At 38.3% G+C, this 18,697-nt stretch overlaps 1 protein-coding gene across 1 annotated transcript; it reads left to right on the top strand.

Moving 5' to 3' along the window:
* Nucleotides 1-3,898: 3,898 nt before the first annotated feature.
* LOC128735561 (sodium-dependent nutrient amino acid transporter 1-like) lies at nucleotides 3,899-17,507 on the top strand. Its single transcript, XM_053830044.1, has 6 exons — nucleotides 3,899-4,040; nucleotides 15,477-16,009; nucleotides 16,069-16,184; nucleotides 16,241-16,499; nucleotides 16,565-17,193; nucleotides 17,254-17,507. The coding sequence occupies exons 1-6, from the start codon at nucleotides 3,954-3,956 to the stop codon at nucleotides 17,505-17,507; spliced, it is 1,878 nt and encodes a 625-aa protein (XP_053686019.1). The 5' UTR covers nucleotides 3,899-3,953.
* Nucleotides 17,508-18,697: the final 1,190 nt, after the last annotated feature.

Raw genomic sequence — 18,697 nt, 5'->3', positions numbered from 1 at the left:
AAATACTTTCGTCCCATATAAACTTTGTACGATTCACCGAAATTGGTCCATAAGTTCAACATATCTGCGTGTGTGTGTGTGTTTATGGGTGTGTGTGTATGGGAGTGAGTGTGTATGGGAGTGAGTGTGTATGGGAGTGAGTGTGTGTGTGGTGTGTGTGTGTGTGTGTGTGTGTGTGTGTGTGTGTGTGTGTGTGTGTGTGTGTGTGTGTGTGTGTGTGTGTGTGTGTGTGTGTGTGTGTGTGTGTGTGTGTGTGTGTGTGTGTGTGTGTGTGTGTGTGTGTGTGTGTGTGTGTGTGTGTGTGTGTGTGTGTGTGTGTGTGTGGTGTGTGTGTGTGTGTGGTGTGTGTGTGTGTGTGTGTGTGTGTGTGTGTGTGTGTGTGTGTGTGTGTGTGTGTGTGTGTGTGTGTGTGTGTGTGTGTGTGTGTGTGTGTGTGTGTGTGTGTGTGTGTGTTATTCGCTGGAAATATATCTAGCCTTGAAATCTCCCATAGTGACTAGAAATTTTCAAAACACTATATTTCGCAGAGTGGCGCATGGTGGCACGTAATTCTTTCATAATTTGGTAGTATATACCTGAGACTGAACACAGAATGTGGAATTGACCTGGAGATATCTGGAGAAAAAAAGTTCTCGTCTAACAAAGCAGAAAATTCTCTTATTTTTCCATGTTTTTCTTCTTCTCATTCTTTTTATGATTATTATTTTTACTCTAGCTGTCTAAACCATTTGTTTTTCGGAAAGCTCAATTCATTGCCTTTCTGATGATGTATAAAACATAAGATTTAACTTTGAAAATAGCGTTCAAAAATTGATTTGAAATCAAACGTGTTTTAATGGCAAAAAGCATACATGTCATATCGTTTTTCAACTTTGACAGCCTCTATCTCAGAAACGACATCGTATAGAGACTTGCTATTTTGAATTTTTCTTAATTGAAGTGTTTACTATCAATAGAAAATTTTATTAAAAGGATTAGTGAAAGTCAGTTTTCTGATTTTTGTCCGCCTGATATCTCATAGTGCACTTGGAGTGGTATTTCATCGTGATTCAGGACCATACACGATCGGCTTCGTTGATCGCATAGCTGCTGAAGCTTTCCGGCTGGTCCGTTGCAACAAGCCGTGCCTGGTTAGCGGTTATCTGTACTCCAATTACCGAACAGAGAATTACGTTAAGTGCGTTAGTGCAAGTTTATTGCAAGCTGAAGTTATGATAATCAAACAATCGGTCCTTTCAAGGGCCACACAACGATTGAAGAGGTTATTATATTTTCTTGCCCAGTTAATACCATAATAACACAGGCAAAGAGTTGAGAGTTGAATTTTTCGCCATTGAGGACGGCCAACAAATGACGGAAATAAGTTTTCTGGTCACGGGCGACATTTTCTGCGATTTCCAAAACGTCTGCAGGTTATAAATGCTTTATCAGTGTTCTTTTGAAAGCCGCAGAAAAGTTGCGCAAAATTTTCAACTTTTTGAAAGCTCGCGCGTACCGTCTACCGATTACCAGAGGAAAAGCACTATTCAACGTAGACACATATCATACAAATTTATTTAGTGTTTGGTTTAGTTACTAACTTGGTTTCGTTTTAATAAAATAGATTCAATCAATTCATGGATATAACTCCAAAATCGGTTGAGGATTCAATGTATACAATGTTTCTACTTTGATAAACGTTACGGATGTAGCTTGTATACATGAAGAATCGTATTATTATATACATGGATATATCCTACTATCGCTACAAAGAGACTTACGTGGTCCTACGTCACCTATGCGGTCGTGTCTTGTGAACAACCTTTCTAATTTTTTCACCCGTATAATCGAGTCCGACCTGTAATAAGTCTATAATGCTAGCAAGTGTCAAGACATTTGCACTATAACTGTGAACAAAACCGGGTCGGACATGTATCCCAAAAGCACGGTTTCACACCTTCTGTCAAGATCTGTGAACACCAGCACCAGGCGGTTGGAAATCGTCATCAAATGAGAAATATTTATTTACTTTCTGGCTTAATTTTCCTACCGGTCAGGTAAAGTACTAAAGCAGCAAGTCGGAATTCATTTTGTGCATTGCTCACTTAAAATATTTATTCGGATTGTCTCGGCTGAAACCATCCTACGGTTTCTTTGAACGATGACTGTAGACAAGTGCTTGCCAGGTTTTTTTCTTTCGATAGTAAACTACAGTATATGAAGGACCGCGATGGGGAATTACCCACTCAGTTCACGTGCATAATTGGGTTTGCAAAGCGGGCGAATATTTTAGTGTGCGGCTTTCGGTAAGCAGCGTGTACCTACCGTAAACAGAGAGCTGACCTTTAAATTTAACTATTTTCCTAGTTTGTGTTTACTGGCCCGTTTGCACCTCCGATGAAATAAGGTATGATCTCAATTTCACAGCATTTCGATCATGTTCTGTTCTGGTGGAATATGAATAAATTCTAATAAATCAAAATAAATGGAATGTGAATTCGCCAAATTCGAAATACTACTATAAATCAACCACGTCGTGTTTCTTTCAAGTTATGTCCAGTGGATTCGTTACGCAATTCTGTTAATTCAATTGATCGCGGAATGTATCGAGCGATGGTGCCAAATTAAATAAGAGTATTAGATCAAAATATAAGTAGGTACTAGGTACACTTCATTGGAGTCCCGGCTGAACAACCACGCGCTTGCATGAAACAAAACAAACTGTGACTGCAACAAAGACTTAGATGTTACACAAACGCAACGGCTACGTATGTAAAGGTTTAACAGTTCTGCAACAGGGTACTATACAAAAATAATAAAGAAAATTGTAAATATTCATTAAAATACGCGTATATATTTTTGATTAGAATCTTTATTTCAAAGGTTGTCAGTTTGCGGCTGGTTTGCCTCTTAGCGAAATTATTGTACAATGATTGTTTTGTGTTCTATAGTAATGGAAATTTATAGAAATATAATTTTCACTTATCATCACTTATATAAGTAACGGATATTGCTGATGAAAGACATCATGCAGAATTGATCAATATTTATCGGAGTTCAACATTCAAACTACTTTTAAACATATTTATATCGCATATGCATATATGAAACGCAGCGTATGTACGAATTGATATTTACATTAGCTTTAATTGCACTGACCTGACCACTGACTACTGACACACTGATTTTATAGAATTATTTCGTACAGTGAGTCCAATTGAGACGCTTTGGACATTTAATGATATTGCTCAAGTTACATTGCAATGCACTCACTCACCGCTCGTGGAGTGAGATTATTATGTTTGGTGGTTTCTTGTAGAAAACCAGTTTTGGTTTTCTAGGCAAAAAGTCCCGCGTTCGCGTCATTTTTGCCTATGACGTGTCGAATCAAAAGCGCGTTATAGCTGGGTGTTTTTGCTCTCGATCAAACAAAAACAAAACCAGAAAAAAAAGGAACGGCGAGAATCCCAAGCGCGAGAGTCGGATCTGCCACACCGGCAGACAGCATTCGGACCAGACAGGTAGACAAACACCGCTGCATTTGCCGCCGGCCCCGTAAAGGTTTATGGCTCGAAGCGGTTGGAGGACTGTTTTTCCCATTCACGATCACGTTTAATTACTGCCTCTTGAGTGTCTCGATGAACGCGCGCGCGGCATCGCATGAATCGCAGGTGAATCAGTCTTGCTCCAGCGGGCATTCCGATCGGCAACGTTCTGGTGTTATTTTTTTCGTTCAAATTTGCGCGGTGATGTGTGGCACGGGCCGAGTTTCTACGAACACGCAGATCCCGGCGGCTGTTGGAAAGAGGACTCTAAGCACGTGCGATCGCAATTCCTGAACGGTTACAAATAATTTAATCGTTAGTTATCAGTGTTATCTGGACGTCGTTTACGTGATCATCTTGAAAAAACAAAAATTCGAGCTGTTGTGTCCGTTAATATATCCGATAGTTGCACAAATTGCAGCAACCTAAATGGATAATAAAGCTTATACCGCGGATGATGTTGGTCGATGCAGAGTCGAGGATGTCACTGTGGTCTGCAATGGTTCCTCCCCAGAGGTTAGTTCCTATCTAGCCATTTGATGTGTTGTGGTTAAGTTTTAAATTTTTCGGTAAACTATTTTTTTCATCTTCGACTCTAACTAACTAATTGTTCCTTAAATATTGGTTTCAGTACATTATCAGTATTAAACATTCTTTAAAGCAACACCATGCCTAATAGAGAGTATAATTTCCGTAGTTTCATACCATAGTTTCCATCTAAGCTGCAAAGTGTCTTAAAAAAAAAACCAGTTGATTAGGGGGAAAACCTAGCCTGATTGATCAGACATTGGTGTGAGAGAAAATGAATACGCGGAGGCCTTTTCTTGAACCTCGCGTCCTAATCCAAGTGCATGCGAGTCGGAAAAATCTGGATTAGTCTCGCACTAGATACGGATTCGCAGGAAAAATCTGGATAAAACTTGTAAAATCAGGAAAAGGCACCCGTTGGTTTCACTTTCCGGCTATGCCTCGAAGAATTCAGACAAATCGGGAACGTTTCACCGTGAAATCCTTTGCGAGCGTTACTTTAACAAGACCAATATTAAATCACTACCGGTTTCTTAAATTTATACACATTGAGTAAGTTAGATTTGCAAGACATCCCGAAAGTTTTAGTTTAAATCCTATTTTGTAAATGGCGCAAACCGTATCAGATGAGTCAGTTGACCGACTTTCCATTTGCATCGCTGTGAAGTGCGCGTGCATATTTTTTCATCCTCTTATTTCTGTGATATCTGAACTAATCAGACGAACCAATTCCGGCTAACATGAGCAGCATTCCGAACCGGGAAAAAACTTGGGCTAGTAAACGGCGCACCGTGGGATGAAACCTAAATCTAGGTGGACAAAAGTAATTACGCTAAAACCGTATAGTATGTTCAAAGTAAATTTGTTATTTTAACTTCCGCATTTTTTGGTGTATATAAAATTAAGGTGACCATCATAGTAAGCGAGTGCAAAATATAAACTTTTTTATGGCTTAAGTTAGCTGAATAAAATGTTCAGCGAAGTTAAAGAACATTAAATTTTAAGTATTTTCGCCAAAGAAATTAAAGTTATATCTCTCGTCAACCGACCTTACAATCATTTAGACTTATTTGCGCTTTTTTAATCCATTCTGTTTACGTAAAAATTGTGATTTTGGTAAGTAAAACGATAATTTTTACTTCAATACACAGGTAACCAATAAGCATTAAAATAAGCAGTAAATCAGTCGTTTATTAGCATCCCTGGCGTTTTATACTGCAGGTTGTTGTTTATCAGCTTTTTGACTGCATAACTGTTGTAAATTGGCATCCACAATTCTTTTTAAATTCTTCTTGTTGGTAACTAGCTGCAAATAAGCATTGTCAGCACTATAAGAGGGCTAGCAGTAAAGTAGCCGCATATTTTGCCAAAATAGCATTTAAGTAGCATTTAAGGCAACTTAAATGCTTATTGGCTTGCTTTTACATTGCATTGGACATGCTTATTGGTTACCTGGGTATTCAATACGGTCTAGCAAAAAAGGGCCGACCCGGACCGATGTGATCTCAACTAATTTCGGAGGTCAATATATTACTAAACATTTATACAAAATTTGATTTGCTGCTTTTGAGCAGTTTTTACGTTATTGACATTTGAAAAAGTCATATTTTTTTTAGAAAAAATGCTTGTAGCTTCGGAACCGAAGGAGATAGCAACTTGATTCCTTCAAACAAAATGTGCGTTTTCCATGCGTGTGAAAGCGTTCAGAAGGCATGATTTGTGAGAAATAAACACGAAAGAAGATATAAAGAAAAAACGGATTTTTTAGGTCCACCCCGACCAAAAAACTTTAAATAGCTCCAGCCCATTAACCATAAGAAATAGAATTTCAATTTCTTTGGCGAAGTTACTTAGAATTTAATGTTCTTTAACTTTGCTGAAATGTTCTTTAACTTTGCTGAACATTTTATTCAGCTAACTTAAGCCATAAAAAAGTTTATATTTTGCACTCGCTTACTGTGATGGTCAACCTAATTTCATATACACCAAAAAATGCGAAAGTTTTAATAACAAATTTATTCTGAACATACTATATACCTAGGACTAACGGTTTTAGCGTAATTACTTTTGTCCGCCTAGATTTGGGTTTCATCCCACGGTGCGGCGTACAAATGGAAATAACAACCGAGCAATGATCGAACGATGATGTATTTAACTATGTAGCATTTGTATTTCAACAACAATTAAACCAGTTGCTACTAGGTGTGCATGCAGCACAGACATGGAATTCGTAGGAAGGTTCAACTTTAGTTACTTTGAGCTGTTTCGCTGGTTTATTCCAACTAATTTCCATGGTTTTGTAATGCTAATGACAGTGCACTGTGGTCCAGAAAGCCAAATTAGGTGGAATAAATTATTTACTCAGTTGTCGTTGATTTTAGACTATTTACGTGTTAGCAACAAAATCTTAATTCAGGATGCCACTTTTTTTGGCATGAGGTATTTTAGGGTGACCCTTAAATTAACCAAAATCTGGGGAGTTCTGGCAGCCCGGTTCAGAATTGATGTTTTTACCTTTGTTATACTATAACAAAGGTTTAAAAATTGGTCGAAAAACACGAAATTGATCCGAGGCCCGGAGGGCCAAGTCACATATACCAATCGATAGGGTTCGACGATTTGAGTAATGTCTGTGTGTGTGTGTGTGTGTATGTATGTAATGATTTTTTCTATCGCCTGTTTCTCAGAGATGGCTGAACCGAATGGTTCGCTATTACTTTTGTTTGAAAGGTGTTATTGTCTAGTAGATCACTATTGAGTTGCTTCGTGATACGACGTTTCGTTTAAAAGTTATAAGCAAAAATGTGAAAAATACGTGACACGGGTTTCTTCGAAACTACATGACCGATTTCATCGATCTTAGTATCAAATGAAAGCCCTTATTAAAGGTAAATTGTTCAGGAATTTTTAATTGAAAACAAACAAGTAGTTTAAAAGTTAGCCTTAAAAAACCTGTTTTGACAAGGTAATAATTATCGCCTGTTTCTTAGAGATGGCCAAACCGATTTATGCGCTATTAGTCTCATTCGAAAGATAATATATCCTAATAGATCACTATTGAATGGTTTTTTGATTGGACGTTTAATTTGAAAGTTATGAGCAACCGTATACACCCCACCAAAATTAACAATAATTTATAATGATTTTAACCAAGATAATTTACCTAATTTCAATTATTTTAATATGAAACGAGAGGTTTTGACACTACGAATATATATGCAAAATTTCATAAGAATTGGTTTTACCGGTTAAAATATATTAACCGTCGAACACTCGCGCCAACTTTTGTAACACAGTTACTCGCGCGCACAATAGCCCCAAACCAAAGAAAACGTGTGCACTAGAGTTTTGACTGGGAAAACTTGGTTTTAGGTTTATCGAACCTTTGGAAGAGTTTCTTGAAATTGAAAGCTCTTTCGTCTGGTGGAATTTAAATTTTTATTAATCCCCCTAAAAGTAAAATAAAAAAAATATTTTTCTTCAGTGTCAATATAACACATTGATGTGTTCTGCAAAGTTATAGAGCATATTATTACAAGAAATTTTGCTAAAGACAGTAACCTTCTATCTCTTTAGCGAAGATAGAAAGATCTTATTTATTATTTATGAATTTGTAAAATCAGTTTTTCTATTTTTGCTCTTTTTGTAATTGTTGTATGACTTTTTCATGTACTACAAAATTATACAAATAGTAAAAATACACAACTTTGCTGAAAATAGTATACCTGTATGTTTGCTTGTTTAGGAACTGTAGAACTTTGATTATAAAGAATACCCTAATTTTGACTTCTAATTACTCGACTACCAGCAGACGGATACATTTTAAACATTTTACATTTGCTGATAGTTTTTCTGCATAAATTTTCCCAACAATTTAAATTATTAATGCATTGAATAATTATGATATTTTGCTCACAATAAGTTTGTTGAAGAATATACGTTAGTTAAACAACGATTTGTAACTTTATAACAATATGGCGTTAAAAAACCTACACGTGTTGTATAAAATACAACAGCGTGAGTTAATAAAAATTGATGAAGATTATTCAAGAAAACTCTATTGATGTGATTCAAATAGAATGGCATTACAGGAAACTATGCATAGTTCAAAAACCTATAAACTAGACCTTTACTAGACTATGTATATGCTAAAGGATAAGATTTCCTCTTACAACTTACTTTTATTTGCACTTACTCAGATTAATAACAACTTACTTATCCTTACTCAGCCATTTCATGAAAAAAGGATCTATCAAAATTTAAAAGTGTTCCTATTTTGTTCAAATTTTGTAAACTTTTTCAATTTTCAAAAATTTTATGTAAACCAACGCACTACGCAACGATAACCAATAGATGAATTATGTTCCGAAGACGTGTCGATTTGTATCTCAAATAGCAAGTAAGACCGTATAACAAAGGTTCCTTTCACCACTAGGTGGATTAAATCGGGTTTTATTTTATCGCTCCGTTGTTTTCGAAATTTTCAGTGTTAAAACTTAGTATTTATTTCTGCAGTTTGCGCGAGTGTGTTGTTTAGTGCTAATGGCTTCCTAATCCCACTGATTTACAAAGGATAAGCACGGATAAGTACATTTTTAAACTTAAAGTAGTTTCCGATGACATGTCATAGAAACCCCATAAAAAATAATTCGAGATGCCAATTATTTTCGATGTTTATTGACGAACATGGGTTTCGATTGACATGTAGTTGGCGCTGCGGTACAGATGATGCTGTTATGCATCAGAATTAAAATAGTTAAACAGAGTTTTGAAATGTGTAGCTGAGCAACCGAAATGTTCTCTTCGGCTGTATTTTGATTAAAATTATAAAAGCGGATAATTTGAATGAATTCGTGTTTAATGCAATATCTCCAAAATAGAACTTAAACGGTATATGTATGGAAGAGAACTATTTCAAATCAGCTTCCCATGCTGCTTGTTTCAAATTATAACTATGATTTTGTCAAATTAAATACGCGCTAGAATAATGAAAATTATTCTGGAAGTGTGGATATGTAAAAGTATCCATGCGGGGCTTATTGTTTATGAAGGCGACTTCGGAATGTGCGTGTATATCCAGGCATTCTAGAAATGGGTCGTTGGATGAACAATTCTATCTCCAGGACTAAAATTATTTGCATTTAGGAAGACAAACTTTCTAACAAAAAGATGTAAATAATTTTTTTACATAAAAGCGCTGCCGGTCAGCGGGCGATGGATTGTATCACACACACACACACTCACTCTTAAATTAACCAAAATCCAGTAATAGATAAAGGTAGAGCGAAATTCACTTCAGAAATTTTACATGTTGAAGTATTTTGAGTAATATTGCAGAAGACAGAATCCCTCTATCTCGAACCGTTTCCATATTAGGGCAATTTTCCTGAGTCACCCTGCTATTTTGCGATTTTTCTCCATAACTTTTTTATTTAGCATATCTCGCAAAACACTTTTTCAGATGACTTTTGAGACTCAATAAGACGCAACTTTTGATGAAAAAAGAACTGGCTATCTACTTTACTTTTACACTTATATTGAATTTTGTGATAAAAATAGGCTGTTTTTAAATGTTAGTATCTTAGAAAGATGCAAGCAGAATTAAAATCGGTCGATTGCGTTTGAAAGATCGTGATTTTTTGTGCATAATATCAAAAAATTGGAGAGGGGATTTTGGTCTATCTCAAATAAATCAACTTTGAACATGTGGGGTTCTAACATATTTAAGTATATAAAAGTAAACGAGTTGCGCCATAACTCCGGAACGCCTTGACTGTTCTTCATCAAACTTGGCGTACATGTTTCTTGACATAAGTGAATCAGCACAGGGGGTTGACAAAAAGGGGGGGGGGGGGAGGTCCAAATATGTAAAAGTGGCTGCGGTTATCTTGCATTAAAGGGCGAACCAACCGCAGGCTGAAAACCTCTCAAATATTAAATAATAATAATAATATCTTGCATTTGGACCGTTAGAAGTTGTACAAGTTGCTGGGAGATAAGATGAAGAGCGTGTGAAAAGATGGGAGAGTCACAACTACGGGAGTAGAACAATATAAGGAAGGCTTTGTTTCTCTTTCATTATCTTCGGAGAGACGTACAAGTTGCTGTAGACAAAAGGGCTGCTGACCGAGGTGAGATAATCAGGAGGAGGGGTAGATATGTCTAAATGAGGAAAATGCTTTGTTTTTTGTATTATGAGAATTTGCAAACTGAAACGAAGTGTTGTGTAGCCCGCATTCGTGTGGTCCAATTTTCTCCCACGATTTTTTTCTAGCAAACACACACATATATGAGCATTTCTTTCGGATTTCTTTTCTGATATTCTCATGCACTGCGACAAGTTTTTGCCATAGTGTATATAGTTATCACCTCCCAGTTGGCCTCGAGGTATAATGCTAGGCTAATAAGCCAGTCGTCATATGTTCGAATTCCGACTGGGAAAGGCTGTTAGTGTCAATAGGATCCTAGCAACTGGCCCTGCAATTGTCCTGCACTCTAACAGCTGGCTGCGAAGTCTGTCGTATAAAAAAACAGAAGGTCAAGTTTCGACACCGGATTGTAGCACCTAGGCTTTGTTTTGCTTTGCTTTGCTATTTAGTTATCAGCCATGGTCGTTGCTTACGCTCGTCATTGCAACCCAACAGTTGATACCTATCATCGCTCGCAATGGCCCGCACACTTGTAAGTCCGCGTGTGTAAGCGAGGGTAAAAACTGGAGAAGAAAAGAAGTAAAGTAAAATCCGTATCCAAACATCCTAGTGTTCCGCTCGTGCTCACGATCTATTGACAGCTCGTGAGCTTTGGATTGGCGGGCGCGATGTGCAGAAAGTTGCTATGAGGCTGAACACTCGCGAGTGTATAGGTAGCAGAATGTATGCACACAGTACCAGCAGTTGTTTGTCGTAGGCTTGCGTGAAGTAAGCTTCTCATACTCGCTCGCCTGAGATTTTCAACTTTATCTAAAACAGATGTATAAGTGGCTGAAAGACAAAAGGATGTTGGCCTGTGATGAAAGGGGAGGTGCGAATCACGGAAATCCCCGTCGCGGGTAGAAACCTATTTAAACTTCTCATTCGTTTGTTAACTACAGTAGACGTGGACGAGACATTACTTGTATCTAACAATAACGCAATTCCACCAGCGATGGTGGCACACTAAACTGCTGTAACGCACGGATTCCTTAGCTTGGTGAAACGAAATAAATTACAAACCTTGTAAGTGTTGCTTCAATGACTTTGCTTCGTCTAATTTTCCGCTATTTCCCCTTCGCGTCTTACTCCACTCTATGATACTATGAAACACATATGATTTCATTACTTTGTCTACCATTTGCTCCGTTTATTGGAAAGTCTATCGTTTTTAATGTCTAACCTCATTATAAAGTTCACTTAAGATCAGTTTTGAATGTACTTTCACTTTAATTATATCTCGGTCGCCAGTTTTTCCAACTTTTTATTGTATGGTAGTACGAAATATGGCTAATTTTTACCTAAATCGTTCATCAATTTGCTCTGTATAGAAGATACGTGGTTACTTTCTTCTGCAAAAGAGTGTGATTTTTATAGATGCAAATGTTTGTAAAACATTATTTTTCCCTAAATCACATAGTTTTGAAGCTACAGTGAAACCTCCGATTTATGGGGGTCCGTCATGAAAGACGCCTAATATCTCAAAAACTGTGATACTTAGAGGAATAATGTTTTCTGCAAAAAGCTTCATAATAAGATTATCTAAAACTTTCTAGAACGTACTATTGCTCTATATCATCAAATTACAAAGTTAAATTTTGCAGCGCCACCTGTGTTTGAGTTCCGAACTAATACTAACCGCCAGTTGTTGCTTCTATTGATATACAGAAATTCTTCCGAAGACGCCATATTGAAAAAATATCAGAGGGGTTGTGCACAAGACACGACCGCATAGGTGACGTAGGACCACGTAAGTCTCTTTGTAGCGATAGTAGGATACATCCATGTATGTAATAATACGATTCTTCATGTATACAAGCTACATACGTAATTAGATCAATCTAAATTAAATAGAATTAAAACAGTGAGTGAAAATTCCTTAAATCTTCGTGAACATATGTTTCGTTTTTAAAAGAATGGTTTTTCGACGTGATATGCTGGAAATTTAAGCCTTCTTTTCCGTCTTCTTGGGCAGCAACAAAACAGTTTAGATGTTCGGAAAGACATTTCTCATAGGAGTGGCGACACGGGACAGCAATTTGTTCAACTCTTCATTGTTGCGGATGGCCAGCTGCAAGTGACGATAATTCTGATCGTTTCGTTGTCGCGAGCAGCATATTTCCGGTCAATTCCAGAACTTCAGCAGCCAGATATTTCTTCACGGCAGCGAAACGAGTGCTCTAGCTTCAACACCTCGCTTGGTGAATTTGCATGTCTTCGTTGCCTTATCAGAAGCAGCAACAGCTGAAGCTCAACAATTTTCGATCGGATTCTATAAGACGTAAATTAAATACAATCATAAGGAAGCTTGACCCGTAGCTTATATCGTATATATTTCTGTCATCCGTGCTAGGGAAGCACTGACGAGGGAAGGCAAAAATATGAAAATAATTCAAATTTTCAAAATCAATTCAAAAACAAAAATTTTTCAAATTCAATTTCAAAAACAAAATCAATAGTTTTCTATATTTTTAATCGATTTTCCGATCAATTGGTGTAAATATCTTGGAAATCTATTGAAAATTGACTGAATTATAAACCGAAGCGTGAAAACGCGTTTCTACTTTGATGACGTCATTTCCAACAACCAATCACGAAGCGAGAATTCTGGTAAAACATAGGTTCATTATTTTCAATTTTCCAATAGTTCAACATCAAGAGTCCACACTTTTCTTTATTTGGGTCAATTCTTAGAAGATTTCCCAATCGATTGGTGTAAGAATATTGAAAATCGATCGGAAAACCGCTGAGCTATTAGCGCTCAAAACCTTTCATTTTTCGTGACGCTCGCATTTTTCGATTTTTTGTAATGATACCCTATCTCAAAACTTGCCGTAAGATGTAGTCCTACGTCAAAAACATTATGATAAAGTTATTAAAAAAGTTCACGATTCCGAGCAATCAAACCACTGTGCAACGGTTGCCGTCTGTGGAAGGCACGCATTTGTTCCCCTTGAACATCTTCCTTTCACGTATTTGGACTCAGTCTTCCTAGACTCTGCTTTCCGTCTGTCGTAGATTGCCTCCGCCGTCGCAAGGTTCCTGAATATGATATCAAAGTCATCTGCAAAGTTTAGGAGTTGACTACCCTTGACGAAAACATTGTCTCTCGTTTTGATGTCCAATCGCCGGATCACCGCATCAAAAGCGATCTTGAACAGTATGTTAGATAAGCCGACACCTTGTCTCAAGCCTCGCCGCGTCTCGAAGGATCTCGAGTATGTCACCGACGGGCGTGAAACACATTACTTGTTCCAATGTAGCTGAAACGAGTCGAGTCAGTTTATCAGAAAACCGTGTTTGTGCATTATGTGCCATAGCTGGTCTCGATCGACCGTAGCGTATGCTGCTTTGAAATCAATAAAGATGTGATGTGTGCGCAAGCCGTACTGTCGACATTTCGGCATGATCTGTCGGATGGTAAAATTCTGGTCCATTGTTGCGCGAGCCCCCCTGAAGCCTGCCTGGTAAATTACAAAATAAACTTACAAGAATAACGCAGTTGTAATATTACAATTTCCTCTTTTTTGCTTCAATGCCGTGTTGGGTAAAATTACTGATGTTTACTGATAGTTATCAGTAACGATTTTAAATGATAGTTTCCATCCCTGGTAGTAACCGATCCAGGTAACCAAGAAGCATTTCCAATGCAATTTAAATGCAAGCCAATAAGCATTTAAGTTGCCTTAAGTTGCCTTAAATGCTACATAAATGCTATTTTGGCAAAATATACGGCTACTTTACTGCTCTTATATTGCTGACAATGCTTATTTGCAGTTAGTTACCGATAAGAAGAATTTAAATAGAATTGTGGATGCCAATTTACAACAATTATGCAGTCAAAAGGCTAATAAACAGCAGCCTGCAGTATGAAACGCCAGGCATGCTAATAAACGATTGATTTACTGCTTATACAAATGCTTATTGGTTACCGGGGGAGGGTAAAAGGTAGAAACAACGTCTACAACGAGATCAAGCAGCAGTATCCAGACAAGTATCTAGGCAGTATTGAATGCTGTTAAAAGAGAGTACTTAGTGCTAATCGGGATCGACCGTAAAAACTCTGTGGTAAAACTAGACTAGATGACTAGAGTCCACCGATGACCCCCACGGACGAGCTGATAGAAACTCTAGCAATGGAAACCATAGTAGATCAAAATAATGGTTGCAGTGGTCTTAGTCTTCCTACAAAAATGGGCAACCACTAGCAACTACTGGTGGAATTTGGGGTGTAGCGAGCTAAGCACCTAAAGACTAGGCTAAGTATCCAGGGGGCTAAGGATAGTTCCTAAAGATTGGCACGAAAAATAGTGCATTGGGTGAACATGTCCGCGCTAAAAAGAGCGATAATGTAGAGCATAACTATATCAACTGCTTTAGAAAACTATACCAATATGCCAGCCTAAAAAAATTCATGAAATTCTAGAACGCTCCCCCCCATACCCCATTTAATGCGATAATTTTGAAAAATACCCAGCAGTCAAATAAAAGTTTAAACATAAAAATGATAATTAGGAAAAATGCCCAGCAGCCAAATAATAGTTTAAACATAACAATAATATCATTTTTCGTCATCTTTCAATTTCTGACTTTGAAAAGCCAATCAAGTTTCAATATATGGGAAGATTGATTTAAATTCTGCACACAATGTGAACCATCCTAATCGCAACGCATGCTAGCAGCTAATGTTGCTCCTCCTCAACTGCTGCGAGCAGCCGGCATGTCTAGAGTAAAGCATGATGATGCTGCTCGCCAGGTAGGTATGCGTTATGCAACTGGCCGGCGGCGGGCAGTGCGGCATTTGTTGTCGTGGTTAGAATGTTGGACGCGTACCGCTCCGGCCGCGAGGGAAGGGGAGCCAGATAGCGAGGTTTGTTTTCAACTGTGCTCTCTATGTTTTGTTTTGTTCGCTTTTATGAGCGAATGATGCAACAGAAAATGCAGCTCAATGTGTCTTTTTATGCTGCGCCGTTCAAGTGGTGCCTAATGGGTGAACGGATCCGCAGCGCAGCAGATGCTATTGCAAGTTCGTGACATTTGTGACCGTGATCATTCGGGTATGAGAAAACACTTTGTACGCTCGAACTATCGAGAAACCAGGTTCATTGCGGTAATCGCAAGAAATATCCGCTTATTTACTATTTGATAAGTTAATGAGCAGCGATATAAAATAAGCACTTATCTTCCACGCCGTGAATTGTGTCGATCTGAATTTTGCTTCTTTATTTCTCGACAGAATGGCGTTGTATCCAATGGAGTGACTAATCACTTTAGTATCAGTACTGGTAATGAGCCTCCTGAATCGACGCGAGAAAAATGGGGCAAAAACATCGAATTCCTGCTATCCTGCGTCGCACTATCGGTTGGCTTCGGCAACGTGTGGCGCTTTCCCTACACAGCTTTTAACAACGGAGGAGGAGCCTTCGTGATACCCTACCTGATAGTGCTGCTTATCATCGGTCGGCCGATCTACTATCTGGAGATGGTGATGGGTCAATTCTCGAACCGGGGATGCGTCAAAGTGTACGATCTGGCGCCGGCAATGAGAGGAATCGGTGTCGGTCAAACGATGGCCATATTCACTGTGATCACGTACTACGCGGCAATATTGGCCATAACCGTTCGATACCTTGTCGCATCGTTCAGCTCTGATTTGCCATGGAGTAAATGCGATCCGGATTGGTTGGATTGCGTGGATTCGAACTTTATCGGAGTGGCTTCGATCGGAAATAGAACGACAGTTCAGACTTCGGCGGAGATGTATTTTAGGTAAGATTTTTTAATCATCGATTAAATGTATTCTTTATCATGCGCACTTGTACCCTTAGGAATACAGTATTACACAAAGCAGAATCTTTGGACAATGGAATCGGAGTACCAGACTGGAAGTTGGTAATATGTCTTATTGTTGCGTGGGTGTGTATTATTGCAGTCTTGATCAGAGGTAACCATTCAAACACAGGCTTGATGAACCTGTAAACTACTCTTCTGTTTTCGCAGGTGTCAAGAGTTCAGGAAAGTTCTCCTACTTTCTAGCCATATTCCCGTACGTCATAATCTTCATTTTACTGATCCGTGCGGTTACTCTGCCGGGAGCATGGAACGGTATTAAGTACTTTTTCACTCCCGAATGGTCCAAACTGTTAACCATTGAAGTGTGGTACGAAGCAGTAACGCAATGTTTCTTCTCTCTAACAATCTGTTTTGGTGGATTAATCGTATATTCATCTTTCAACAACTTCCACAATGACATATATCGGTGATTATCTCGAATCCAACCGCTGCTGCCAGCACTAGGAGCTAAACTTAAAGCTTTATTTTCAGACATGCCGTCATCATCACTTGGTTGGACACCTTCACATCCATGATTGCCGGGTGCATCGTCTTCGCCGTGATCGGGCACTTGGCTCACGTTACCGAACAGCCCGATATTCGGAAAGTGGTCAAAAGCGGCCCGGGGCTAACCTTTGAAACGTACCCGGATGCCATAGCGAAGTTCGATTTTATGCCGCAGCTGTTTTCGATTTTATTCTTCTTTATGCTGTTTCTGCTGGGAGTCGGGACACTGATCGGCATAGTAACGTCGGTGATTACCGCCATTCACGATCATAATCCACACTGGAAGCGTTGGAAAGTGGTTCTGGTGGTGGCGTTCGTTGGGTTCTGCTTTGGACTGGTTTACCTTACGCCAGGAGGATTATTTATATTAGATGTGATGGACTATTACGGAGCTACGTTCGTTACGCTAACGTTGGCCGTGTTTGAGCTGATAACATTTGCCTGGATTTATGGCGTCGATAGAGTGTGTAAGGATATTGACTTTATGCTTGAAAAGAGGACCGGTTTATTCTGGCGAATTTGTTGGGGCGTTGTTACACCTCTAGTTGTCATGGTCATATTACTGTTCAGTATTGTAAATTACGTTCCCAAAGAAATTCCTTTGGGTTATAATGGTATGTCTAGTCACCTTCAAACCTACAACAAATTACTAAAAAACTGGATTTTTCCAACAGCTTTCGGATGGTGTCTGTATACCGTTGCCGTGCTGCAGCTTCCCGTCTGGGCTGTTTATGCTTGGTTCAAGGACACATCGACCGAAAACCCCCACCAAAGACTGAAGAATATTTTTAGCCCGCTGCAGGACTGGGGTCCAGAGGACGCCGCCGTTCGATCGAAATATAACATTTTCATGTCGAAGCAAGATGCCGATCCGTCGGAGGCGAACTTTAACATACTTAGGTACATTCGTAGAAAACTGCTAGAGTAGTGGAGTACGAAAGCTGCTGCTTTCGTATGAATGTGATGAAAATAATTCGTTATGAAGAAACTGAGCAAAGAGTCGTAATAAATACTAACACAGTAAGAACATTACCTCAGCTGTTTGAATTATTTAAAAATATCTTCATTCATCAACGCGTGTGTGTCGTTGCCGGTAGTGAAAAAAGTGGATCAAACCACTTAGTCAGAAGAAGAGAACAAAAATGCGAATTTGCGTGCCAAAACAAACCAAGTGAACGAGGCTGATTCAGTAAAATGCTTTCGTTGATTGAATTAGTCGCATTAGTGTCCTATGGCACTTGCGTGTCATGAACAACACTATATCGCCTGATCTCAATCAATTATTAGTGATTGTTTTATATTAAATCCATATGATTTTGGCGAAATTAGCATAATATAGGGTTTAGTCCTGTTTTCCGTCATAGTAAGGAAAGCCACTTCAATTTTCATCATATCTTGGATGAATTTTAACGAATAATCCAAAAGTACCTATACCGATTTGATGCAAGCCCACTTACCTTTTAACCATTTTATTGAAATTACACCATTGACTTTATTTTTTAAAGTCGTCGTACTGTTTTTAAATCCGTCCATCAAAATTTTCCTTTGTCCGAACGAAAAATCACAACAAATTTTACGAAATGAGCACGCATGTGTTTGTGTAGGACGGCATGCAAGGTTTTCTCCCTTCAGAATAACGAAAAGGTGTTGCATGAGTTACCTTCATTTTATGAATGACGGGAATTTGAACGATTTGTTTTAAGAACGGTTTTCAGAGGCCGCTTTGAAAGTATTAAGGCGAGAAATTGAACTATTAAGGTGATCGACTAGACCCTTTATGAAGGGCAGGACCCTTTATGAATCGAACGACACGCACACTAAAAATGCATGTGCACACACGATAAGTGATGCCAAAATGATAACCTTATTGTTTCCGAGTTTTTTCTATTGAAATATTGTTTGTCTAACTAAAGTTAAATGATATCTTATATTTTTTATGATATCACTTAATTTGCCGATAGCCAAACTGGCATCAACGGCGCCGACATAATTGTTTTGATCGATGAAAAAATTAGTGAAAAAAGATGGATAACTTTAAATAACTTCTAAATAAAATCGGCGTTTTCGAAAATTTTTTGATGCCAAAAAATTTAGAAATGCATGAAACGTCAAGATTTA

This window comes from Sabethes cyaneus, chromosome 2 (genome assembly GCF_943734655.1).
Source record: "Sabethes cyaneus chromosome 2, idSabCyanKW18_F2, whole genome shotgun sequence".
Taxonomy (NCBI): domain Eukaryota; kingdom Metazoa; phylum Arthropoda; class Insecta; order Diptera; family Culicidae; genus Sabethes; species Sabethes cyaneus.
The sequence above is the reverse complement of the archived record's forward strand: the minus strand, read 5'-3'. Positions and strand labels throughout refer to the sequence as shown.

What these genes read in the sequence shown, in the direction of transcription:
- LOC128735561 (XM_053830044.1), top strand. Translation starts at nt 3,954, where the DNA reads ATGGATAATAAAGCTTATACCGCGGATGATGTTGGTCGATGCAGAGTC. An exon ending in GCAATGGTTCCTCCCCAGAG is followed by an intron (nt 4,041 to 15,476) that starts GTTAGTTCCTAT and finishes ATTTCTCGACAG; the next exon opens with AATGGCGTTGTATCCAATGG. An exon ending in TTCCACAATGACATATATCG is followed by an intron (nt 16,500 to 16,564) that starts GTGATTATCTCG and finishes CTTTATTTTCAG; the next exon opens with ACATGCCGTCATCATCACTT.